Source organism: Solanum tuberosum, unplaced genomic scaffold (assembly GCF_000226075.1).
Source record: "Solanum tuberosum cultivar DM 1-3 516 R44 unplaced genomic scaffold, SolTub_3.0 scf00273, whole genome shotgun sequence".
NCBI classification, from domain to species: Eukaryota; Viridiplantae; Streptophyta; class Magnoliopsida; order Solanales; family Solanaceae; genus Solanum; species Solanum tuberosum.
The window spans coordinates 178,662-204,817 of record NW_006239195.1 but is presented as its reverse complement, the minus strand read 5'-3'; the positions used below and the strand labels follow the sequence as shown (position 1 = coordinate 204,817).

The window sequence follows — 26,156 nt, the reverse complement described above, 5'->3', positions numbered from 1 at the left end:
ATGATAATATTTTTAAATTATAATTTATAATTTAATTTAATAATTATAAAAAAATATATAACTTTTAAAAAAGTGGGCTGGCCCGGCAAGCCTGTAGCCCACGTACTTGTGGGTTGGGCCGACCGTTTTTTGGCCCACACAAAAAATGGGCTAGCCTGACCTGGCCTGACCCGTAAAATGTCAAAGCCTGTATGGGTTAGCCCGGATGGAGTGGGCTAGCCCATATTAACAGCTCTAACTAGACCTATATAGGGCAAGAGCCAAGAACAAATTTACTTCCTTTTTAATACTGCTTTTGGGGTTTCATAGATTTAAAAAAGAAAAAAAAAGATATATAGAATTGAAGTTGGACTTCTTTATTTGACTATTTGTATACTTAAATCAAGAAAAAAAAAAAGTTAATTCAACTTATGTCCTTATCAAGAAAAATCAACGCATGTTACGTTGAATAATAATAAAAAAAGATGTAGTATTAAGCACGTGTTCATCGCCACATATATATATATATATATACCACGAAGCCACATTTTGTTTCTTGTTCATGAAGCTATATAATTTCTTAGTGAGGGGTTCGAATAAATTCCCTTCCACCCACCTAAATCTGCGGCAGGATCCATTCCTATCAAATTGATTTTTTTAATTAATTATTTACCAGTATGTAAAAACTTTCCCAATAGATGAAGAATGGACAACTAGCGGCCACCAAAACAGTGGTAGAGGCGGAGCCAAGATTAAAAGTTTGGGGGGTTCACTGAATCGTTAATCAATTTTTGTTAGAGGTTCACCGTTCACAGAAATATACATATATATTTAATTAATTTTCTAATACAAATACAGAGTCTACGAAAAAGCTAATGGATTCGTCCAAACCCACGAACCCCCACCTAGCTCCACCTCTGATAATTATGTTTAAATAATATTTAAAATATAATTTGAAAACATTTTCATAACATGACAAAATAAATTATTATTTATACAAATATAAATATGGACCCCTTAATATCATTTGTTAGGTTTTGACAAACAAACATACGTGTTTCTACTCTTGACTGATATCATGTCATAATTTGACAAATTAGTCTTAAAAGTGTATACACAAGTCATTTCTTGAAAGTGTTTCAGTACAACTGAAGTTTCTTTTATTAAATTAATTATAATAAATAATAAACTTCACAAGTATGTGTAACTTTACTGTATAATGCTAGTGTCGGCATACATTTTGGTGAAACTTGAAAAAGACAAGTTTTCAAACTTTTGTTGATTTTTTTTTATTTTTTTTTTGCAACTTAATGAGTTTTCTTTGATTTTATTTATTTATAAGCAGAAGTGTGCGGAGCCTAAATTTGAGGTTTATAAGTTCAAATATGAGTAACAAATGATTGTCGACTCGGATATAGGTGGGTTGAAAATGAGTTGAATGTAAACGTATGAGATATATGACCCGTTCATATTTCAATATCTGATTCATTCATATTGAAAATTTTGACTTTGAAATTAGTGTAAAGAAATGACAGCTCCTACATCCTTAATCAGAGGTCTCGGGTTCAAGCCACCTAAGTACGGAGTCGTCTTTGTTAGTGAATGTTTTACTCCCAATGTGGGACTTACTGGCGCGAATTCAAATTTAGTTGGGCTCCAATGTAGGTAGTGGACCCCGAATGGAAAACCAAAAAAAAAAGATGAGCCCACTTTACTAGGCTCAATGTCATTTGATCCTAGAGGCTCAGTTTGGTGTCACATGTCAAATGACGTGACATGCCAAGTCATTAAGATCACCATATTCAAGAACAAGCTCAAAAGTGTATAAGTCAAGATCATGACTACAAGATTTAAAATCAAGCTCAAATGCTCTTGAATTTTAGTACAAGTACTTAAGATCAAGTTCATCAAATCAACAAATCAAGATCAAGCTCAAAAGTTCTTGAATCAAAGTACAAGCCAAGAACAAGTTTAAGATTTAAGATTAAGCTCAAGAGTTCTTGAATTTATATTCGAAAAGAAGAATCATATATAGATTGTAATGCTCATATTTTGAAATCAAATAATATGATTGTTACAATATTTTTTAAGCTTCATTATTATTTTCGCGACGCAATATATTTCAGGCTTTAAGTAATTTATCCGTTTTGATTAGATAAAAAAATAAGTGATCCTTTACGTATTTTAATTTTAAAAAAGTGGCCTTTTAATATCATATTCAAATAAACAATCCCTAATTGCTTAAGCCTTCAATCGATTTAGTTTTGACTTGGATTTGTACATAATTTTCCTATGGATTTGGTAGAAGTATGGTATGTGAATCGACCTGGTAAGTGTTTGAACATGTGATTTTATTTTTTGATTAGAAATTATAAGATAAAAGTAGTGCCTGAATATGTAATTTCATTTCATGAGATGAAATATCAAATTCTTTAAAAAGTATGATAATTTCATATTTTTCAAATACAAAAATTGACCCATAAGTTTATATTTTGTAAATAAAAAAATCATCAATATTTTATATCTACATTTTTTTTTGTGAATAAACCAAAGGAATGATGAAATATTCACATAATATGGACATGATGAAATAATTATTAATAATATTTGACCATGTTCAATTCTATTAAAGAATAATATACGACAACTCATGCTCAATTTTTCTTTTTTTATTGAACTAAAATTCAATCAATAAATAGTACTAATATTTTTTTAAGAATAACTTTGTGATAATGTATTATACTTTTGTTATGAATAATAATTAAGATAATCTTGATAGTTTTAACAACTTATGAATTTTCTTTTTATGTTTATGAACAAAAATACAACTTAAAAATTCAAATTATATGTCCAAACAAAACTTTAACTTCAGTTATTTTATATCATGATCTCATCTCATCATACCAAACATACCTTATTAGTAGTATTAGATATTGAAAATGATTTAGAAATAAATAATTAATGCTAAGGTAAAATATGAAAAATAAATTCTTCTTTCTTTCCTTTTAAATTTCGTACAAAATCAAATAACATCACATAAATTAAAACGAAGTTATATTAAAAAGAAAAAAAAATACAAAAAACTTTTTTTAAAAATAATTAATATAGAAAAAAGTACAAATTGACAACTGGTACTAACTACCAAACAGACAATTATGAAAGAAAAAAAAGGTCACCTTTCCTTTCCCTTTCCCTTTTGTTTTCTTCTTTCCAAATTCATTTTCTCCTCAATTTCCTTCCTTACACAATTCAGCCTTTATTTGTTTTGCTCTGCCGTTCGTTTAGCATTATATTTTTTTAAAAAGGTATGTTATAGTACTCCTTATCTCGTAATTTACTTGACACAGTTCGGATTGTTAAATATTTTAATTTTGATTGTAAATTCGGGCGTGGAATCTTTTATGATTGACCCTTTGTTTGATAATTTCAGATTCCAGTGATCTTATATTTTATTTTTGTATGAATGTTAATGAACCAATTTGCTATTGTTACTTGCTTCAGGTCCTTGGATTCAGAAATCAGTATAAAGATTTGATTTTTGATTTTGTGGAGAAACAGGGCCAAACCCCATTTCAATTCTTGGGGATTTGCCTTCTTGTTTTCACTTAAAAAGAGGATCTTTATAAGATTTCAGAGGTTTGTAGTATTAGTTTGGCACAATTTTTGTACTTAAGAAGCTGGAGGTAGCATTAGTCTGGCCAGAATTGTCTTTTTATTTTATCTTTTACCTTTCATTTTATGTCTGCTTACACTTTACCCTTTTCGAACCTCACTTGTGTGATTACACGGGGTATGTTAATGTTGTTGTTACCTCTTATTTGATTATATATATATATCTAGTTGTTTTCTTTTTTTAAAAAAACATTATGCTACTAGAATCTGCCGGTAGTTTCTTATCCTTCGATTTCTGTTACTATCTAATGTCACTTGTAGTTTGACTATCACACTATTCTATTGTAGTTGTTGTTCCTTTTTATTTTCATGTTTTGCTTTGTCAATACTCTCTATAGTATCTGCTTTGATATGCTTTTCCTTGAGCGGAGGTCTATACGAAACAACTTCTCTATCTCCCAAGGTTGGGGTAAGGTTTACATACTATACCTTTCCCAGGCTCTACTTGTGGGATTACGTATGTTGTTGTATGCCAGTGGAATATATATAGAAGGCATAATACATAAATGAATATTCAAACTTGGCCTACTCACAAGTAACCACTCCAACTTTGAGAATGCGTCCTTCCTTATTTTCTCCATTCTTTTGGTTTGTTTGTGTCATTTTGTTTCAAATGATTTGGTTTCTTACGACAATACAAATATGTGAAGTGGAAACTTCTTAATTATTGGATGATTAGTTCCTGTCTCTGTTAACAGAAACTGATTAGAATTGGTTCTCAACAATTATTCTTATGATTTATCTTGTCTGTCTGCCTTTATGGCTTTTCTTTCTAAAAGTTACTTGTTTATTGGTAATCTGTGATAGAGGGGAGTTCAACCCAAATAATCGGTTGTTAAACAGAGAGAAATAACTGTGAACTGATAGATATCTACATTAACAATGTATTCCTATATGTCCTTTCACCTTAGCACTAGGACGTTTAGCTTAAATTAGTTTTTGTTTCTGCCTTGTAAATGGCCGGTTTCCTAGAGTATTGCCTTTGTCCGTGGTTGAGTATATTATACTTCACCTCAGTAAAGTACCTGACATTTTGTTTAAACTTACATTCACAGATCTCCCTGTTTGAGTCTTGGAGCATATTGGAGGTATGAGATGGACTTTTTAGGCTGCCTAAGGGACTGAAATAGATATGCAGAAGTATCTCTTCTTTTAGCAACAGGATGAAGATTAGGAAATTTTTGCGGAAAATAATTGCTATTCTGTTGTTCAGAATAGACTGGAAGAAGCTGGTTTTCATTGGTGCTATTCTGACAGTGTTTAGGATAATGTTTCAAATTTCTACACTTCCTTATCCTCTTACAGAATGGATTCTCTTCCCACCATCGGATATTTCGTCTTCCCGAAATTTGAATGATGAAAAGAACTTAAGGGAGCTTCCAGCGAGTCAAGATATCCGGTTTAACCTTAGTCAGCATGCCCCCCTAGTTGTTTCACTCAACGCTACAGCTAGACTGAGCGAAACACAGCAAGTTCTGGAAAGACGAGAGCAAGTTTCGAGACAGCGGAAAAGTAGGAAGCATGTGAATGCAGTAGATAAAGTTATTTTCTCTTCTTCACCTGTTAGAAACATGTCCAACCATATGCTGGTAAGTTTTTCATTGTGCTTATATTCCTTAAGAATATTACTGAATTCTTTGCCTTCTTACTGTCTTTTTTTCACTTGTATTAATATTCCAGAGATACATAGCATCTTTGACTCCAGATGAGGCACTTGCATATGCCAAACAAGAGATTGAGAATGCCCCACTGGTTACGGATGATCAGGACTTGTATACTCCTTTATTCAGGAATGTATCCGTATTTAAGAGGTAGGTATTTGATTATATTTGCTTAGATAGCTTATTTTTCAGATGATTTATGATGATATCCTCTGATGAAGAATCGTATTTATTATGCTTTATAAGAAAAAAAGAAGAAGAGTCTTATTTATTATGATTATCACTTGATTCAGTTAGATCTTATCCTAGATAAAAGACTAGACTTTTCTTCACTAAACAACCATTGGCTATTGAAGCCTTTTCTATCATGGATATCTTTGTCATTTTGTGTTTCAAAATTAGCTTTTTCTTTAAACACAATTAGGTTGACATTCCAGGAGCTATGAGTTGATGGAACTTATACTCAAAGTTTACATTTACAAAGAAGGGAAAAGGCCGATTTTTCATCAACCTTATCTTAGAGGAATTTATTCATCCGAGGGATGGTTCATGAAGCTGATGGAGGATAGTCGCCAGTTTGTGACAAGGGATCCACAAAAGGCTCACCTGTTCTATCTGCCATATAGCGCACGTCAGTTACAAAAGGCACGATATGTGGTGAACTCACATGATCTTAAGCCGTTATCAGTGTTCCTGCGGAACTACGTGAACATGCTAGCTTCAAAGTATCCTTTCTGGAACCGCACACGTGGGTCAGATCACTTTCTTGTTGCTTGCCATGATTGGGTATGCATCTGTATCGATATTGTCTGCTAAACTATGTATTTCTTTCATGAGCATTCTTCTTTGGACATAAACTTTTAAATTTGCTTTTACGCCTGGGGAATTGGACTTCCTTAAATACAAGAAAAGAGTAGACTTATCTAGTCGTAAGAGCACATCATGTGATGTGTGGATTAGACACATATCAAGGAATCGAACCTTGTCACAATCAAAAACCTAGTATTTAAGTGGAGTAGGGTAGATGAACGTATCTATTATTATTCATAGAGTTTCGAACCGTACAACAATGACCTTCGGACTGGTAGGGGTGGTTATAGAAGAAGAATTTTCCTGCATAAGAAACTACTCTCTCTGCCCCAATTTATGACACTCTTCCCTTTTTCGTCTGTCCCAAAAAGTATGTCACCTTTCTATATTTATAAACAATATAACTGTAAAATTCTCATTTTACCTTTTGTGAGATGATTTATAGTCGCACAAATATCTATGGCTTGTTTTAGACCACAAGTTTCATAAGTCGTTTTTTTCCTTAAAAACTTCGTGTCAGTCAAATAAAACCACATAGAAAATGGAATGGAGGGAGTATATGGTACAAATAAGAAAACATTTTTTTGCAATTATCATGTGTTGAACTCTTTTCTGGTTATGCATTTTCAATTGATGAGTATTTTTCGTTTTCTTACTATTCTATGTTTTAACAAATTCTTACAGGGACCTTATACTCTAAAGGATCATGAGGAGCTGAGTAGAAACACTATAAAAGCTCTCTGCAATGCAGATATATCTGAAGGAATATTTGTTTCTGGGAAGGACGTTTCCCTTCCCGAGACCACTATTAGGAATCCCAGGAGGCCTCTTAGAAACCTCGGTGGAAAAAGAGTGTCACAGCGCCCGATTCTTGCCTTTTTTGCTGGAAATATGCATGGTCCAGTACGTCCCAAACTTCTCAAATATTGGAGGGACAAAGATGAATCCATAAGAATTTACGGGCCTCTTCCCCATAGAGTCTCAAAAGTTATGTCTTATCCTGAACACATGAAATCAAGCAAGTACTGCCTTTGTCCGATGGGTTATGAAGTGAACAGCCCGAGGATTGTCGAGGCAATATATTATGAGTGTGTTCCGGTTATCATCGCTGATAATTTTGCGCTTCCATTCAGCGAAGTACTTAACTGGACTGCTTTTTCTGTGGTTGTCTCTGAGAAAGATATTCCTAGGCTAAAGGAGATTTTATTAAGTATACCTCTGAGACGTTACCAGGTCATGCAAAATAATGTCAAGATGTTGCAGAAGCATTTTATTTGGAACTCAAAACCGACTAGATATGATCTGTTCCATATGATTTTGCATTCAATTTGGGTTAGCAGGCTCAACCAACTTCAAGTATCGCAGATATCATAATTCCTCGAGTTCTAGTTGTTCCAACTTGATGGTTTGTGAGCTTATCAATTCGGATGTTGATATGCAAAACTTTTCAATAGCTGCAACCGGTTCAGTTCTCCTAACATGTGCACTTGTAATGATCTCTTCGAATGCTCCTTCCACACTTGGCTAGAAAAAAAAAAAAACTAGCTGGCTGTAGAAGGTTGCCATTCTATAAAGGAGTTTAATCAGAGAGATTACATCCATTCCATGAACCGATTAAGCAATTTCTGATAGCAGAAACTACTTTTGTACTTTGACAGAAAGAGTTGGCTGCAGAAGACTAACTCAGATAATGCAGTCCATGTACCAAGTCAAAAGTCCTGGCAGATTTTCTCTTATTTATAGTTCAAAGGCAAAAAGAACGCTGTTTAAGCTCATGTGTATGATCTTTTTGCAAGTAACAGGATTACTTGAGAAAGAAAGAGGAACGAGGGAGAGAGAATGGAGAAGATCAGAGTAATACTTCAATCTGATCAAGATAATGGAACATTTTCCACATTCGACTACACTCCTTTGTCGTGGATGTTATGTCTTCATAGATGAGTTGTGACTGAGAGTTAAACTGAGCTTTGACAGTTGATACCGATCGGTACATGCCAACATTCTGTGTGTGACCAGTGGTGATAAAATAGAGCCGGAGAATGAGTATGATCTTAGTTTATCGATGCATTAATTTTCTCTCTTTGCTTGTGTATGCATAGTTCGAGTCAAAAACAGTGGGTTCAGTTGAACTCATTCATGTATCATGTAACAAAACTGTATAGAATATATACTACATATACTAGTTACAAATAAACAAGATGATAACACAATAGAATCGAAACAAGAAATTACTCCATGTACAATGAAGCAATCAAAATATAAGAATCAGAAAACACAACCAGTACAAACAAGGAACAGTTACATCACAGCAAACTCGACCGATCAACTTTAGGTCAAAATTCTGTCGTTCTGGTGCAAGAAGTTCCTTCCTCTGCCTTTTTAGTTTCCTGAATGAAGCAACAAAAAGTGAACCTCTAGTTAACATTTGAATGATACATTTATGCTAGTGTTATTAACATAAATGCCAAAATCTGAAAGTTAATTGGTATATCACCTGTCATCAGTTTTACTTCTTTAGGAAACAATGCTCTAAATTTGACTTGAAGTTGATGTCATCCCATTCCAGTAGGTTCCACCATTCTGTTGTTCCTTTTATTAGCCTGATCTTATTGGAGGTTTGAATAGAGAAAGGCAATTTCGTTATTTCATAGCAATTGATAAGCTTAAGTTCCTCTATGTGATCCCACGGCTCCCTCAGTGTTCTTAATTTTGGTAATTCTTTCAACCGTAACTTTCGGACTCTCGGAATTTCTGAGCTAAAATGTGTCCATTGCACCAGTAACTCTGTCAGCCGATGACAAAAGGCAACTGATACTTCTTCCAAGTGCTTAGGTACAGAAAAATATCCACCAACAATAAAAAGACATGTTAGATTACGACAAGAGGATATTTCCATTTGACGTAATCCATAAAATCTTAGCCCCAGAAGTTGACCGAAATCAGAGACACTCTTTAAATTATGTACAGAAAAGAGACTGAGATGTTCCAGATTTGGCAAAGGATCATCAAACTGTTCATTTCCTTCTTCTGCTGGTGTGAAATCACAAGAACAACTCTCTATGTGTAGTGATTTTAATCTATCAAAACTGTTGTTCGCGATCAACTTCCTGAGACCCCCACATTTTAACAAGTGCAAATGTGAAGCAAAATGTAACATGCCTGAGAGCTCTCCGTTACTGAAAGTTTCACAATGGGAGATGCTTATCATCTTTATTGACTTGTTGAATGGTATTGACTTTGAAGTTTCCCCAATTTCAATGTGAAATCTTTTCATCCAGGTGTGGTCTCTAATGAGAATTGATGAGTTATCCAAATTAATGAAAAGACTGGTCAGATTGTGTAGAGAGGATATCTCATCAAAAGATGTTGGTACAAGAAGAGTCACTCTATTCTTTCTCATCATCCAATCTACATCTCTCGTTTTAGTCGGCAGCATATTTAAGATTTCAATTCTAGGTAATTTGAGGAAAAATCCATGGATGATGCTCTCCTCCAAATAATCTACAGGCAGATTTAATAGCCTCAGATTCGTCAACTTATCCATTCCTTGAGGCAGACAACATAACCTTGTATTATCACAATCAAACAATTCCAAATTGAAAAGGTTACCAATAGGTGGTAACTCTTTCAAGTCATAGCAATTTCGTAGTATTAGAGCACGTAGTTGACACAAAGTATCGATGGAACAAGGCATATCTCTAATACCAGTTTCACTCAGGTTCAGAACTCTTAGGGCTGGAAATGCCAAAAAGAATTCATGGGGAATTTCGCTAAGGAGATCATTGTCTTGCAATAGTAAACTTGTTGTCTCTGGGCATTCTCTGAAGTTATCAGGTAGACTTTGAATTTCTTTGCTTAGGAGAGATATTCTCTTCACAGAAGCTGACATTTCGATATGTGAAATGTCAGTTAACCCGAAGGAATTATCTATCCATATAGCAACATCACGAACCACATCATGCATCTTCACACAATCCGTCTTATGGGCTTCTTCTACCAAGCAAGCATCTTTTAGACTATCAATAATTGTGATTCCCCTGTTGTAAGCTTCTTCATATGTGTCATGTACACCAAGGAACCCCTCTGCCCACCAACACTTTATGAGATCTTCTGTTGAAATAGCTGCTGGATATAAGGAGCAATACAAGAAACAACTTCGAATGTCACCTCTCTTATTCTTCACATGTTTGCTTCTTTGCTTAGAGTATAATTCATTATCCTGAGATTCTAAAGAATCAAAACTCCACTTGATGACCTCGTAAACCTTATCTGTAACATCTTTGTTATGAGGTTCAGACATTCTAAGTGATTTCAAAGCATCTTCCCAGAGCTCGACCTTTGTCTTCCCTCTCATAGATGTTCCAATAACAGTGATTGCTAATGGTAAACCATCACACTCTCGTGTAATTTCCTTTGCTAATGGTTGAATATCCACCAGGTTGGCAACATCTCCCGCATTTTTGACAAACAGTTGCCAAGATTCATCCTCATCCAATGTGTAAACCTTCATTTCGGTGTCTATTTTCATTTGCTTACAAACAGCCAAAGAACGAGAAGTTATAATGACCTTGCTTCTAGCGGGAGGTTCAGGTTGGGGCACACCTACATCATCCAAATTTATAGCTTCCCAAACATCATCTAGTATGAGAAGGAAACTTTTTTCTTGCTTGAGTCTTTTATAAATTTTGCTGGCATTGCTCTTTACATTTCCCTCCTTATCTACCTTTAGGTTTAATCTACTTGCAATTTGTGTTTGCACGTTTCTTATGTCTATTGGTGGTTTGGGCACTGTAACCCATATCACAACACCAAAAGACAGTTTAAAACTTGACACATCCGTCTTCCGGAGCTTGTTGTTCAGATTATTCACCAATGATGTTTTCCCAACTCCTCCCGTACCCCACACACCGATGATGCATACCTAAAAGGATTTAAAAAATAATTTACCAACAAGTGAAAGATGCAACAATGGACGCATAAAAGAGACTTAGAAAATTTGAGAAACAAGGACATAGGAGGCTTTGATCATTGAACCATAATTTGTTGATCTCATACTATCATATTATCATACTCCGTCGGTTCCTATTTACATGTCGTCCTTACTAAAAATAAATGTTCCTTAATACTTGTCATTTCACAAAATAAATACATAAATGACATCAGTCTTCCTGTTTTACCCTGAGATTTATTAACATTGAAAATATGCATTTCACTAAGATAGAAAAACTAAGTAATTATTTCATTTTCATTGGTAAAGTAATCAATCAAAATAAATTAACTCATGCTCATTAATTGAGAACTTGAATTCAAGAGAACATTAAATAAGGGTACTATGATAAACTTAATCAGTTTCTTAAGGGGCGTAAAAACCTAAAATTGTGATAACTAAATAGGAATGGAGGGAGTATTATATAATTTATATTATTTAGAAGTTAAAAATTTGTCACAAAATTTTATGTTATTTTTATGACTGCTATTTCAATATGATATGTATAAGTGTGTATATGTATGCGTATATTTTGTTCTTTCTCCAGTCTCTTACTCCATGCGTTTAGATATGATATTTTTTAAATTTTAATTAGAGGTGTATTTTATTAAACTAACATTATTAATAATGCTTTGAAACTTTAAATTTGACTACTACTCTATGCAATTATTTAATACTAAGGGTAGAGATAAAACAATATTAAAAAAATCTTTTGATTTCATAAATTGGACAAGTAAATTAAAACAACTATTTTTAGAATGAGGACTAGGTAATATAAACGGCAGAGGTATTCTCTATTGTTTATATAAATAAACAAGTTTTGATTGGTATTGATGGAGTTTAAAATCTAAATAAATGCAATATTTAAAAATTTGACCTAAATTTAATTAATTATTTTATATTTTCTGCATCAAAATATATTTGTATAGTTATTATTCTCTACTATTTTCACTTGTGTAAATAAATATTAGAGTTTTGATTATTATTAATAAAATTAATTTTCTTATTATGCTAATTTACTTCATTATAGAACATCATTAGCTTGTATACTTAACTAGGTAACTTGGCCGCACTATGCGCGATCATAATCTTACATCAAATGTATAAATTAATCTTTTCATAATATTTAAATATAAAAGAGGTTTTAGTTCAAAATTAATTAAATAGATCAAAATTTAGATTTTAGTCCATCTTATATTCACACCGCACCAATTTCTAACAAATAGAATATACTATTACATGAAGGAAGTAAAATCACTTTTTCTTTTTCTGTTAAATATAAATTGATCAATGTCATATAACCAGCCTGAAGATAAACAAAGCTCATTAAAAAAATTATATCGAAAAAAGAGAAGAACATAGTACATCCATAACAAAGTAAAAATAACTGTATTTATATGCCGGAATTATTATATATTTAAAAAGTAGAATTTAGAAAACAAAATGAAAAATAAAGCTGATCATTTTGTGTAATTTACACACTGTATATATGTAATTTTGTGGAATATCGTAGATTGAAGATAGAGAACTGATTTTTAAATTATATACTTTTTAATTTTTTTCTTCACTTATACTTAAAAAAGATAATGAATAACATAACGTTTATAATGTAAAGATAATAAGAAAAAGAACGAAATTCAACCGATAATAATATGATAGTTGAAATGGATTGTAAGATGTATAAAAATAATTTGATAAAATATGGAAATTGTAATGTCTAAAAATATGATGAAGAAGGGAAATGATAATCTTGAATGTGAATCTCCATGAAACTGTAACATCTGACAATTTGAAATAACTATGAAGAGGCTTAGAATTGGAAATTTTCATATTTGGAAAGAATTTGAAAATCTTGAAAATTTGGCCAAGTATGGAAAATAATGAATTTTTGGCCAACTTTGAACAGTTATAACTCCTAGATCAGGATGATCTAGGTGTGGTTCCAGTTATGGTTGCAAAGTTCGTGGATTGGTCTTTCCAACGCCATAAAGTTTGCTCGTTTCCGAGTTCGTATGAGCGAGTTATGCCCTTTGAAAGTTGGGCAGTTGGCAGAAAATCTGTCCGGAAATTTGTAAGGGTCTTTTGGTCTTTTCCCTAGCCTTGTCTTTGGATATATATTAAGGTGTAAGACTTAATTGTGATCAGTTTTTCCCTTTTTAAAAAGAGTAAGGTTTAGGGTTCTTGAGAGAAAGGAGAGAAAGGAGAAGAAGAAGCAAGATTTCGTCAAAAGATCGTCGTGGATATCGTCGGGGGTGATCCCTTTTAGGTATGTGAGTTCATAGTGTTGGGTTGGTTCTTTCCCCCACACGCCAAGCTCGTTTAATTTCGATAAAAGATTGATTGTGTTTGATTGAAGTTGTTGGTTGGAATTATTGAAGTTGTAGTTGTGTTGTGTTGTAGTTCTTGTTGGTTTGGTGTATGTTTCCGGTTTTTGAGTTGAAACTAGTGTATGTTAAGGGTTTTGATGATCCTAAGTGCTTAGGGGTTGAAGCTTTGAATATTGGAAGGGTTAGAGTTGGAGAAAAGGAGGAGAAAAGTCAAGTTTTCGAGGAAAAGGGCTGGGGCGTCGCGCCAGCCAGCGCGCCCCAAGAGGGACTCTGAGGTCCAGCCCCTGGGGCGCCACCCCTACCAGAGCCCCAACCAGACCTCTCTGAAGTTTGAGGTCTAGCGCTCCACGCCTCTCAGAGTGCCAAGCTTTCCCATTCCTTCTCCACTTTCTCATACATGTTGCTAGGTGTTGTACCTATGTTCCCTAGTTGTTTCCAACACCCCAAGGTACGTTTAAACGTCAAGAACTCGTCCATAACACGTGATCAAATACTTTAAATCCATGATTCCAATTCAAGGAGAGTAAGTTTCTAAGTCAAGGGAAGTTAAGAGTTGAGTCTAGAAGTTCAAGAAGGGAGTCAAAGCACGTCTTTAAAGCTTTCAAAGAGTCTTTGTTGAATGTTTAACTTCAAGTTAAGTCAAGTTTCAAGTTAAGTCAAGTTGCAAGATAAGTCAAGAGTTTAAAGTTGTGTTCATTTCTCAAAAGTTATTAGGGAACTATGTATTCCCAAAGAAGTTTCCAAATGTTTTTACATTTGAGTAAGAAAGGAACTATGATTCCAAAAGAGCCTTTGGGCTAGTTTTCAAGAAAAAGGAACATTGTTTCCAAGTGAGCCTTCGGGCAAAGTTTTGAGTAATTATCTCAAATAAAGAAAGATGTGTTTAAAACACTTATGAGCTTAAGTATTTTTGGGAGTAGTCTTGAGCACCGAATTGGGGACACGAGTTCATATAAACTCAACTCTCCATAAGAACCATGCGCCAACATGGGAGTTAACGGGTCATACATTTTAGATGAATCCGTAAGATTAAGCTAGTGGATCCACTTAGTAAAGTTATCTTCCTATATCAACGGCAAGGTATAGGATGGTCCTTGGGCAACGTGAGGTAAAACGTTGTATCACCACTAGGGCTCATGGTGGTGATTGTCGGTTGAAAGAGTCTCCCACTAAAGTTATATTACTTTTATATAAGTAAAGTTGAGTTGTTATTGCTTTATCTTTAACAAGCTAAGTTGTCTACACTATTTTGCAAGCTTTATATATTGCATGTGTCGTATTGCTTTATATATTGAGTTCAGTTATTCATGAGTTGAACAGAGCCAAGGTAAGAGTTCCTTTGTACTCCTTCCAAGTTTAAGTTATGGTTTAGCTTTCCATCTCGCATACTCGTACATTCAATGTACTGATGCCAGTTGGCTTGCATCTTATTATGATGCAAACACAAGTACCCAGGGCCAACATCCGGTTTGCCGTTGATCCAGTTGAGTACTTCAGAGTCAGTGGTGAGCCTCTTTGCATTCCGGAGGACTCGGTTATTTTGTTCCCTCAAGTTTTGTTTTATTAGGATGTCGTAGGGTCTGTCCCAACATCCATCTCAGTATTTTAGAGGCTTCATAGACAGTCAGTCAGTTGGTTTGGAGTCTCTCATCTATGTATATATGTAAATATTCTATTTTGAGACTCGAGTTGCCTTTTGGCCAGATTTTATTTCAGTCAGGTTGTTTTAAAACCTTGCATTGCATTGAGTTTTCCGCTGAGTTAAGAAAGCCAGGCCAAGGGTTCGCTTGGGGGCCAGTAATGGTCTTCGAGTGCCAGCCATGTCCAGGGTGTAGACTCGGGGCGTGACAGAAACTAAATATGAATTTATATAGGCAAAATTGAGGAATACCATAAGACATCATAAACTTACAAATTAATGTTTGGAGGTTATGGACATCAAAATTATGAGAGTCTTGAATATTATTAAAAATAAAAATTAAAGAGGTGTAGGTCATGGATAATTACTCCGTGTAAATAAATTAAATAATAAAGAGAAAAACACTTAAAATATTAAAATATATTATCATTTTATGATTAGAAGTGAGGCTACAAAGAAAAAAAGAATGTGAAGAGCCTTTGTTATACTTTTTTTAGCCTAATTTTCTATACTTTTTTCACTAACAAAATGAAATTGAATTGCACTTTCTATATATAAAAAATAGAAACATGTAATGAAAATCCCGGAAATTGAAGTAAAAAAAATCAACGTGAATATTTTCATTCGTTTGAACTTCGAAGAAAGCAAAACAAATAAAAGAAGAAAAATAATCTAATAACTTCACTTCCATTTTCCTATCTTCCTTATCGGATTTACACTCTCGCTGGAAAATTCACATGACCTTTAATTTCTGTCCTCTTTCTCCTCAATTTGGAAGTCCAAGTTCTTGCTATGTGTAAGATCAAAAGAGAGTCATAGTGTAGTTTTAGTAGTACTTAATATTCTCTTCAATGTTTGTTATTTAACTTGAAATAAGAAACGTTTAGGTGCCTTTTTGGCTCTTTAACTTATATCTCAATAGTTACGTGAGAAAGACTTCAAGAATTAAGAAAAACACTATTTCAAATATGAAATAAAAAGAATAATATTGAGTAAGAGTTTGATGAAATAAAAAAATATAAATTTATGTAGACAAAATGGGAGGAATCTTTAAAGAAAATATAAATAGTTCTATGTGCAAAAATATTTTTGAACCTTTGTTAATAGTTTTATTACACACAGAGTTTCAATAACTAATTTGCATCTAAACAAAAATACATACTTGCAGTAATAAAAAAATATAAAAATTCAAACTAAAGAAGTTACATAGAGAAAACATAAACACACACATCTTCCTTAGGACCACATCATAAGAAAATAAATAAAAATAAGAATAAAGAATCAATGGCCACTTTTTTGAGCTCTTGTGTGACACCCTCTTTGACAAACTAATCAATATTCAAGAGTCTTCTTCATCTTGTCAAGTTAAAGCATGAATTTGACAATATAATAATACTACAAAGAACAATGAAATATAAAGAATAATCATAAGTTGGGATTTCATGAAACAAAAAACTTGTGAATTTATATAGATAAATATAGAGAGATATCATAAAGTATCTTAAAATTTTATAATTTAATGGTTGGAGGTTATGAATATGAAAACTTAAAAGTCATGAAATTAATAATATTATTAAGAATAGAAATTTAATAGATTTAAGTTATGAAAGTGAAACTTAAAAAATTAAATAAAATAAGAAAAAAAGAACAAATAAAGAAAGATAAAAGAAATACATTTATATTATATAAAGATATAAATTTCTTGAATTGAATAAACAAAAAAAAAAGTGAAAAAAGAACCAAGACAGGAAAGACCATTAAAAAAAACAACAATAAAATTAACTATCGGGAATAGTTTGCCGGATTTTTAAAAAAAACCAAATGAAAAGATTTGCAATACTTGATGAGAAATAGAGAAATAATTAGGAAAAGAGACTAATAGCATTAAGGACAAAATAAATTAAATATGGCAATTGATAAAGATATAATTAAATATGATTATCTTTAATATTTTTTAAATTTAGGTGAATTTTTTTTGTATTTTAAAATTAGAAAAAGGTAAAAAAAACTACAAAAAAGATAAATAGGATTGAAGCTCATAGAGAGCGCCAAATCACCGTTTTTACATTTAGCTTTATTATTATATATAGATTAATATTTTTCATCCTTTCATCCAAAAGATAATGTTTATGCTTTTATTAAAAAATTGTTACATGAATACAAAAACTAAATAAAATATATCATGATTATTAAATATCATAATATCATGGGTGAAAATAATCATGATATAACTGCATAAAATAGTAGTAGTCAAATTTAAAGTTTCGAAACATTATTAATAATGCTAATTTAGTAAAATACACATCTAAATAATTTTTTAGAAGGGAGTCATATAAAGAACGGCCAAATAGTATGAAACACATGGAGTAAGAGAGTGGAGAAAGACAAAAAATATACACATATATGCATGTATACACATGTTTAATGCATATATTATTGAAATAACGGTCATAAGAATAATGTTAAATTTTGTGACAGATCATAAAAATATTATTCTACTATAATATTAATAAACTTAAAGAAAAAGTTATAAATACTTGGGTTAAAAAATAGATTCCGAAAGGTTAAATGCCTAGATAACCCTTTGATTGACATGTTTTGTAAGATAAACCTCCAAACTAAGTGACCAAATAGACATTTGAACTTGACAGAAATGCTCTAGCCACTTTAGGTTAACATGGCAAATGGTGTGTTTTACACTAACATTGAGAGAGTGAGTTTCTATCCTTTTTAAATAATAGGTTAGAACAGTCAAGTTGGTTCACTCGATCAAGTTAAGGCATCGGATTCCAGTCACGACTCGACTAAAAAACAGGTTGTGACACTTTTATAATTAATCTGATAATTTTCTACCACCAGATAGTAAAATATTAGAATTAAATCTTGAATTAGTTCCAACATTACCTTATCATCTTCTAGTAGTCGTAGGATTTTGTTGAGATTTTTTGTTGCTGCTGACTGGCCTTCTATTGATGTTCCCGGGATGAACTCAACTTTTATAATCTGATAATTTTCTACCACCAAATTGGATCCAAAGTTTTCTCCGACCTCTATAAGCCTGTGAAGTTGATCTTGAATCTTCTGTGCTTGAGTGGAGACTTCCGAGCGAAGGCTGCATTTTGGACAACATTTATATGCAAGCGTCTTAGCCGTTGCAATGCTATCTTGCATAGATTCCCATTCTTTCTGCAGCTCGCAAACATCTTCCAACCACTTGATAACATCTAGTTTTGGTTTATAGCCTTCTCCCTCAGCTTCTTCCACCTTTCCTTTGATATCATTTCTAAACTTTGTTAGCTTCTCCATTTCCTCCTTTAGATTTTCAATTTTTGACGAGAAACGGACAATATTTTCAATCTTAGGATAGATGCATTTACATACAAACTTTCCCACCTCAACAACAAAGCCACCTACAGCATTAAAAAGTATATCCATTGAACAATTCTTTAGGTAAATAATTTTTTTTTTTTTTCTGATTAGAACACTAATGATGCTCTCAAAGATGGTCAATTTATAAACTGAGTGCTTCTTCAGTATTTATAGCACAATTTTGAGAGAAGGTAAAAAGTAAAAAGTAAAAAGTAAAACAGAAAGCAAATAGAATAAGTAAAATTGAAGGCAAATATGATCAACAAAGCAATACTTTATTTTTGTAAAATATCTTGTCCCATTTTGTAAAATGATTGTTCCATTCTTAACTTCATGAACAGAATTGTCTTTATTCTTTTCTTTGATTCCTATTTTCAGAAGCATGATGAAATTGAACACGTAGTGCAGATTGGGTGAGGAAAAAATGAGATACGATTAATGTCAAAAGTGACCATTCTGCGAGCATTTTATGAACACACGATAACTCATGTTTGATTCCTGTTTTCAGGAGCATGAAATCAAACACTCTATTCTCTGCGGATTTGAAGGCTTAACCAGATTGAGAAAAAGAAGGGGATGTGACCAAGTAGGTTGAAACTCCCGAGGCCGGTCTCATATTCAAATCCCAATGGAGGCAAAAACACTAGGACAATTATCTTGATCGTGGAATTTGTAGCATTCCAAACACCTATAGATCCAACTACAACTAGACAGCCAGCCGGTTATAATTATAATGGTTCTAAGGTAGCGAAATTTCTTGTCTGCTAAGTTTTCAGCTGTTTACCATAGAACCTTTTACCATACGAGAAACCTCTGTCACAAATGTGTAATAGAGTACTCTCTCATATTTCAAATTATGATTATCGTTTTCCTTCTTTTGTCATGAGAACAAAACATGGAAAATCAAGATCATCATGTGCTAAATTTTGAAGGTACAATTTAAAAACCAGAAACAATACGAGTTTATTACAAATTAACAATATGATCACACAAGAAACAGTTTCCAAAAAAGTGATTTTCAGTTTCCAAAACGTTTATACTTTATTATCATGAACTTGTTGTAAGGAGATATTAAATATACTATCAGAACTCGAGAAATCAAGAATATTGGCTAAATTTCTAATGTTTAAACATAGAAGCAGCACCAATTCATTACAAATTAACAAGATGATCACACAACACAACCGGAACAAGAAATGACTCGGTGTATAGCTAGTCAAGCAATCAAAATATCAGAACCAGAAAGCAAAAATAGTACAAAAAGGAACAGTTATTGGCATAAAAAACATCTGACAGCACACTCCACCGAATAACTTTAGCTCAAAACTTTGTGTCTCTTGGTGCAGGAATATCCGTCCTCTGCTCGAAACCCCTGAATAATAACACCTGTGATAATAAGAAAAAGAAAAAAGCAATATAAATTCTATTCAATTGCCTCAGGCATATATATAATCATTTTTAAAATTGGACAAAAAGGCTAACAAAAGATTCAGGCAATATAAATTTTGGCAAAGATTGCACTCATCTCTCAGCCGCAATTGTTCTGTCCAAGGCAAAGCTAAAACAACTAAGGACTTGCTCGTGTAGAAATGAAGATGTCCCTAGGTTCTAGTTGTTAAGACTTTGTACTTTGTTCTTAATTATCATTGTAGGCCTACTTTTATTTGTAGAAGTAAGTGTAGGTGACTTGTTTGTATTTCATTCTTGTGGTATGCTTAGCTCTCAGTTAGAGTTAGCTGAGTCACATGGTATTTGCAATAGAGGTATTGCAGTATAGTCTTACAATAGAGTTGTTGGTACTGGAAGAAGGTTACTGCTTTGAAAGAAGAGATGCAGGTTTGGTATTCATTTGGTGCTTACTTGCTCACTCCCGGGGGAAAGTACTCATTCACACAGAGTTACAATACACTATTGGGGCAACATGCTAGACTTAGAGTGTCTGACTTAATCTCGACAAGATTTGCTCAACCTAAGCATAAGTTCATATTGTGGCTAGCTATGCAAGAGACACTTACAAAGAGTGCTAATTGTCGCTAAAAATATATGTTTAGCGGCAATTAAGCTATTGCCGCTAATTAAATGCCACTAAAGATCATTTTTGGTGCAGTGGCTATGCAAGATAGATTACTAACCAAAGAGAGACTCAAGAGATTAAATGTTCCAGTGGAAGATGACACATGCTGTTTGTGTGATAAATCAATGGATGAGACATATATCCATCTGTTTTCTACTTGTGAATGGATAGTGAGAGTCCAAACTGAAATGCAACAATGGTCTGGGACACTTATTCCTATTGGAACTGTCAAACATATCCTCTAAATAGACTCAGAAGGAAGAATTAGAAGCAATTTCACAAGGAACTTATTGTTGCATTGTGCAGAGCAATGATATACCATGTTTGGAGAGCAAAGAACTGGAAACTGTTTAAAGGCATCACTGTAGAATTCAGATACAGCCGTGACACAGATTAAGAAGGAATTTGTAAATAGACTTGAGCTAGTCAAACGGTGTAGAAACAGAGATTTGTGTAACTAGAGTTCTGTAGGAGGCTTAACTCTCTTCATACCCATTAGGAGGTTGAGTGCTCTTTAGGTGTATTTATTTTTTCGCTTGTTAATGGTAATTTACATTGGTTACAAAAAAAAAAAACAGATTGTAATATGAACATTGGTTGGTGATTAGTGAAGATGTTGAGAATCTTATGTGGTAGGTCATGTTTTTACTCTCTTGAGCAAGGAGATTACCACGCAAATTCTCTATGTTCTTACTATTTGTTAAACTTGTCCTTTATCTCTGTTAATTGCACCAGAATCAGGGGAGGAACCTGGTTCGCCGATTTGTGGTGGATTCATATAAGCCATCAAGAATGCTAATGACACTCTCAAAGATGATCAAATGAAGCTACTGACTGTTTCTTCTTTGTTTAAGGCATAACTCGGAGAATTAAAAGAAAAAATTTAATAAGAAAACAAAGAGAATTATTTGTAAACATCAACGACTTGACATAATAAGAAAACTATGCCACATGGTTTAAAACAATTAAGTTCATCCATTTTACTTTAGTTAAACATCAACAACTTGACATATATAATAACAAAACTAGGCAACATGATTTAAAATAATTAAGCCCATCCACTTCACAGTAGGTAAATGTCAACAACTTTGACATATATAAATAACAAATCTGGACAACATGATTTGACACAATAACCACTCGGAAGAAACCACGAAATTCATTCCTATCATTAAATCGAGCTACAAAGTAGCCATCATTATGATCCATTCGTGTTAGACCCATCACTGTTTTCCCTTTCATTCATGCTTCAATTTAAAATTTTAAACCATAGTTGTGTTCTCCGATCCCCCAATACAATGTAGACACTTAAACAATCCAAAAGTTAAAGAAGTAGGCATATGTATCCTATGTGGCATAATACATGTAGGATGCCATGTAGGACACAGAACTGCCACATAGGATACATGTTTCTTCTTGTACAACTTTTGAAAAGTTTAAGTGTCTACATGTGCACGCCCAAAAATGAAGGGCATAGATGTCAGTTGAAGCCTAGTTAAGGGACACATTTATGTATTATGCCTAAATTTTAAATGTACAATTTAAGAATGCTCTAAAATGTTTAAATGCAGAAGCAATATTACAAATAAACAAGATGATCACACAACACAATCGAAACAAGAAATTACTCCATGTACTATCAAGCAACAAAATATCTAACAGGAGCAGTTACTGGCAGGAAAAAAAATTAAGACATTTAACAGGAAATACATCACAGCAAACTCGACCGATCAACTTTAGCTCGAAATTCTGTCTCTCTGGTGCTAGAAGTTCCTTCCTCTGCCTGTTTAGTTTCCTGAATAAAGCAACAAAAAGTGAAGCTCTAGTTAGCATTTGAATGATATTTGGTTGTCAGAAAATATTTTCCATCCCAATTTATGTGACACATTTTGGATTTTGAGAGCCAAATGAGTACTTAATTTAACCGCATTTTTTTTGTCTGAGAAATATTTTGAACTATCTTATAGTACTTTCTGAAAGTTAATTGGCATATCACCTGAGATGTAGTGAAAGTAACGTCAACTCTGATCAGACTGGTAGTAAACAATGCTCCAAATTTGAGTTGAATTTATCGTCATCCCACTCCAATAGGCTCCACCATCTCGGTGATCCTCTTATTACTTTGATTTTGTTGGAGGTTTGAATAGAGAGAGGCAACTTCTTTATTTCATAGCAATTGATCACCTCAAGTTCATCCATGTGTTCCCACATACTCTGTGGCTCCCCCAACGTTCCTAATTTCGGCAAGTCTCTCAGCACTAACTTCCGAACTTTTGGAATTTCTGAGTTGTCGAGTGCCCTCTGACTAGAGCCGCATTGTACTAACAACTCTACCACCTGTTTACAATGGTTAATTGTAATTTCTTCCAAGTGCTTGGGTACAGAAAAAGCATTAAAAAGACATGTTAAATTACGACAATAGGATATATCCAGTTGTCGTAATTCAGAAAATCTAAGACCCAGAAGTTGACCGAAATCAGAAACACTCTTTAAATGATCTACAGAAGCGAGGCTGAGATGTTCCAGATTTGGCAGAGGGTCAAACTGTCCACTTCCTTCTTCAGATGGTCCAAAATCACAACTACATTCGTGAATGTAGAGTGATTTTAATCCATCAAAACTCTTGTTCGCAATCAACTTCATGAAACCCATGCATTTTTCCAAGTGCAAATGTGAAGCAAACTGCAACATGCTTGAGAGCTCTCCATTACTGAAAATTTCACACTTGGAGACACTTATCATCCTTGTTGACTTGTTGAATGGTACATGAGTTGGAGTATTCCCAATTTCAATGTGAAATCTTTTCAATCTTTTCATCCAGGTATGATCTCGATTGAAAATTGATAAGCTATCTAATCTAATAAAAAGAGATGTCAGATTGTGTAGAGATGATATCTCATCAAAAGAAGTTGGTCCAAGAACAGTCCTTGGCCGAATATTTCCTGTGGTCCAACAATAAAGGTCACCAATTTTACTATGCAGCATCTTTAACATTTCAATCCTAGGCATTTTGAGGAAAAATCCTTGGCCAATGCTCTCCTTCAAATCACCTACAGGCAGATTTAATAGCCTTAGATTTGTCAACTTGTCCATTCCTTGCGGCAGACAACATAACTTTATATCATCACAATCAAGCAATTGCAAATTGCAAAGATTACCAATAGGTGGTAACTCTCTCAACGAACAACAATTTTGTAGTATTAGAGCATGTAGCTGATATAAACTATTGATGGAAGAAGGCACAGAACTAATACTAGTTCCACTCAGGTTCAGAACTCTTAGGGATGGAAATGCCAAAAAAAGTTCAACCGGAATTTTCTCAAGGGGATTCTTTTGCAATAGTAATGATGTTGTCTCTGGGCATTCCGTGAAGCAATCAGGTAGACGTTCAATTTTGTTGCTTATGAAAGATATTCTCTTAACAGAAGCTGATACTTTAGAATGTGATATCTTAGTTAACCCAAAGGAATTATCTATCCATATAGCAACATCACGAACCACATCATGCATCTTCACACAATCCATCTTATGGGCTTCTAGCAAGCAGGCATCTTTTAGACTTTCAATCGTTGTGATTCCCCTGTTATAGGCTTCTCTATATGTATCATGTTCACCAAGGAACCCCTCTGCCCACCAGCAATGTATAAGATCATCTATTGAAATAGCTGCCGGATATAAGGAGCAATATAAGAAACAACTTTGAATGTCACCTCTCTTTTTGTTAACATGTGTGCTTCTTTGCTTTGAGGATAATTCAATATCCTGAGATTCTAAAGAATCAAAACTCCACTTGATGACCTTGTAAACCTTTTTCTCTACATCTTTGTTATGAGGTTCGGACATTCTTAGTGATTTCATAGCATCTTCCCAGAGCTCGACCCTTGGCTTCCCTCTCATAGATGTTCCAACAACAGTGATTGCTAAAGGTAAACCACCACATGCTCGTGCAATTTCCTTTGCTAATGGTTGAATATGCTCCAGATTGGCAACATCTCCCGTATTTTTGATAAACAGTTGCCAAGATTCATCCTCATCCAATGTGGAAATATTCAGTTCAGTGTGTGTTTTCATTTGCTTACAAACACCCAAGAAACGAGAAGTTATAATGACCTTGCTTCCTGCATGATCTTCAGGTTGTGGCACACCAACATGATCCAAATCTATATCTTCCCAAACATCATCAAGTATGAGAAGGAAACTCTTTTTTTCCTTTAGCTTTTGGAAGATTTTGCTGGCATTGCTTTCTTCACTTCCATTGTTATCTACCTCCAGGTTTAATCTTTTGGCAATTTTTGATTGAACCTTACTTATGTCCATTGGTTTGGGCACTGTAACCCATACCACAATACCAAAAGACAATTTAGACCTTGACACATCAATCTTTCGAAGTTCATTGTTCAGATTCTTCACCAAAGTAGTTTTCCCAACTCCTCCCGTACCCCACACTCCGATGATGCAAACCTGAAAGGATTCAAATACCCCAAAAAATAATTTACCCACAAATGAAAAATACAACAATAGTCATGTAGAAGAAATATAGAAAATTAGAGAAAGAAGGATGTAGGAGGCTTTGATGCAACAATGGTCATATAAGTACCCCGTGAACTCTACCCAAAGTTCCGAGGACACACTTTATCTTTACGCAGTCCTATTTGTTGTGATATATATTATTCACTACATGGTTGGCTATAAAATTCAATTTTAATAAAGATTTAAATGGATCATATTACACAAATTTTTGAAAATATATACATAAATTATCTAATTTTACGGAGAGATCACAGGTTTACATGCCCCAGATTTTCGCCCTGTAATGGATAATAAGATCCCTCGTAAAGATAGAAAGTATCTTGAAAATTCGGCCATAGATTACGGATACTTGATGTCTTTTGCCTAAAATCTAATTAGACAGGAATTAATGAAATTGGCAGTTGCCAAATCCTAAAATATTTAAAATTAAATGTTGATTTAATTCTAACAATTACCTTATCATCTTCTAATAGTTGCAGGATTTTGTTGATATTCCTTGTTGCTGTTGACTGACCTTTTACTGATGGTCCCGGGATGAACTCAACTTTTTTCATCTGGTAATTTTCTACCACCAAATTTGATCCAAAGCTTTCTCCAACCTCTGTAAGCTTGCAAAGTTGATCTCGGATGTTCCGTGCTTGAGTGAAGACTTCTGAGCGAAGGCTGCAATTTGGACAACATTTATATGTAAGCATCTTCGCTGTTGCGATGCTTTCTTGCATAGTTTCCCATTCATTCTCCAGCTCGTGAACATCGTCGATCCACTTGATAACATCTGGTTTTGGTTTATAGCCTTCTCCTTCAGCTATCTCCACCTTTCCTTTGATATCATCTCTTAACTTTGTTAGCTTCTCCATTTCGTCCCTTAAATTTTCAACATTTGATGAGAAACAAACAATATTTTCGATCTTAGGATAGATGCATTTCGATATAAACTTTCCCACCTCAACAACAAAGCCACCTACAACATTAATAAGTATTTCCATTGAACAATTCTTGAGGTAAAGAAAAGTAGATATATTTCTGATCAGAATGCTAAACTGTTTGTGTAGGGCAGAATTCAGATAAGTAAAAGAAAAAGGCAATGACGATTAATTTAGAACTCAAC

At 33.6% G+C, this 26,156-nt stretch overlaps 3 protein-coding genes across 9 annotated transcripts in view; 1 reads left to right on the top strand and 2 right to left on the bottom strand.

The window, feature by feature from the left end:
• Positions 1-8,228, top strand: part of LOC102598549 (probable glycosyltransferase At5g25310) — a 26,388-nt gene extending 18,160 nt beyond the window's left edge. Inside the window, exons 1-6 of one of the 5 annotated variants that reach the window (XM_015313897.1) lie at positions 3,159-3,284; positions 3,481-3,615; positions 4,707-5,240; positions 5,332-5,462; positions 5,750-6,098; positions 6,807-8,228. In XM_015313897.1, coding sequence (XP_015169383.1) covers positions 4,815-5,240; positions 5,332-5,462; positions 5,750-6,098; positions 6,807-7,496 — 1,596 coding nt within the window. In that variant the 5' untranslated portion in view covers positions 3,159-3,284; positions 3,481-3,615; positions 4,707-4,814 and the 3' untranslated portion in view covers positions 7,497-8,228. The other 4 variants (XM_006358281.2, XM_006358282.2, XM_015313898.1 and 1 more) reach the window with 4 other exon arrangements.
• LOC102597994 (disease resistance protein At4g27190-like) lies at positions 8,208-26,156 on the bottom strand. Of its 3 annotated transcripts, XR_001474859.1 has the most exons (4): positions 25,504-26,156; positions 22,515-24,979; positions 22,229-22,313; positions 19,552-19,830 (listed from the first exon to the last, which is right to left on the bottom strand). XR_001474859.1 is itself a non-coding variant. In XM_006358279.2 (3 exons), the coding sequence occupies exons 1-2, from the start codon at positions 26,032-26,034 to the stop codon at positions 22,547-22,549; spliced, it is 2,964 nt and encodes a 987-aa protein (XP_006358341.1). In that variant the 5' UTR covers positions 26,035-26,156; the 3' UTR covers positions 8,208-8,509; positions 22,515-22,546. The 3 variants fall into 3 exon arrangements, 2 of the variants coding, with proteins under 2 accessions (XP_006358341.1, XP_006358340.1); XM_006358279.2 differs by lacking the exons at positions 19,552-19,830; positions 22,229-22,313 and adding an exon at positions 8,208-8,509; XM_006358278.2 differs by having other exon boundaries at positions 19,552-22,313.
• Positions 8,629-18,510, bottom strand: LOC107062805 (disease resistance protein At4g27190-like). The gene is made up of 2 exons (XM_015313891.1): positions 17,980-18,510; positions 8,629-11,043 (listed from the first exon to the last, which is right to left on the bottom strand). The coding sequence occupies exons 1-2, from the start codon at positions 18,508-18,510 to the stop codon at positions 8,629-8,631; spliced, it is 2,946 nt and encodes a 981-aa protein (XP_015169377.1).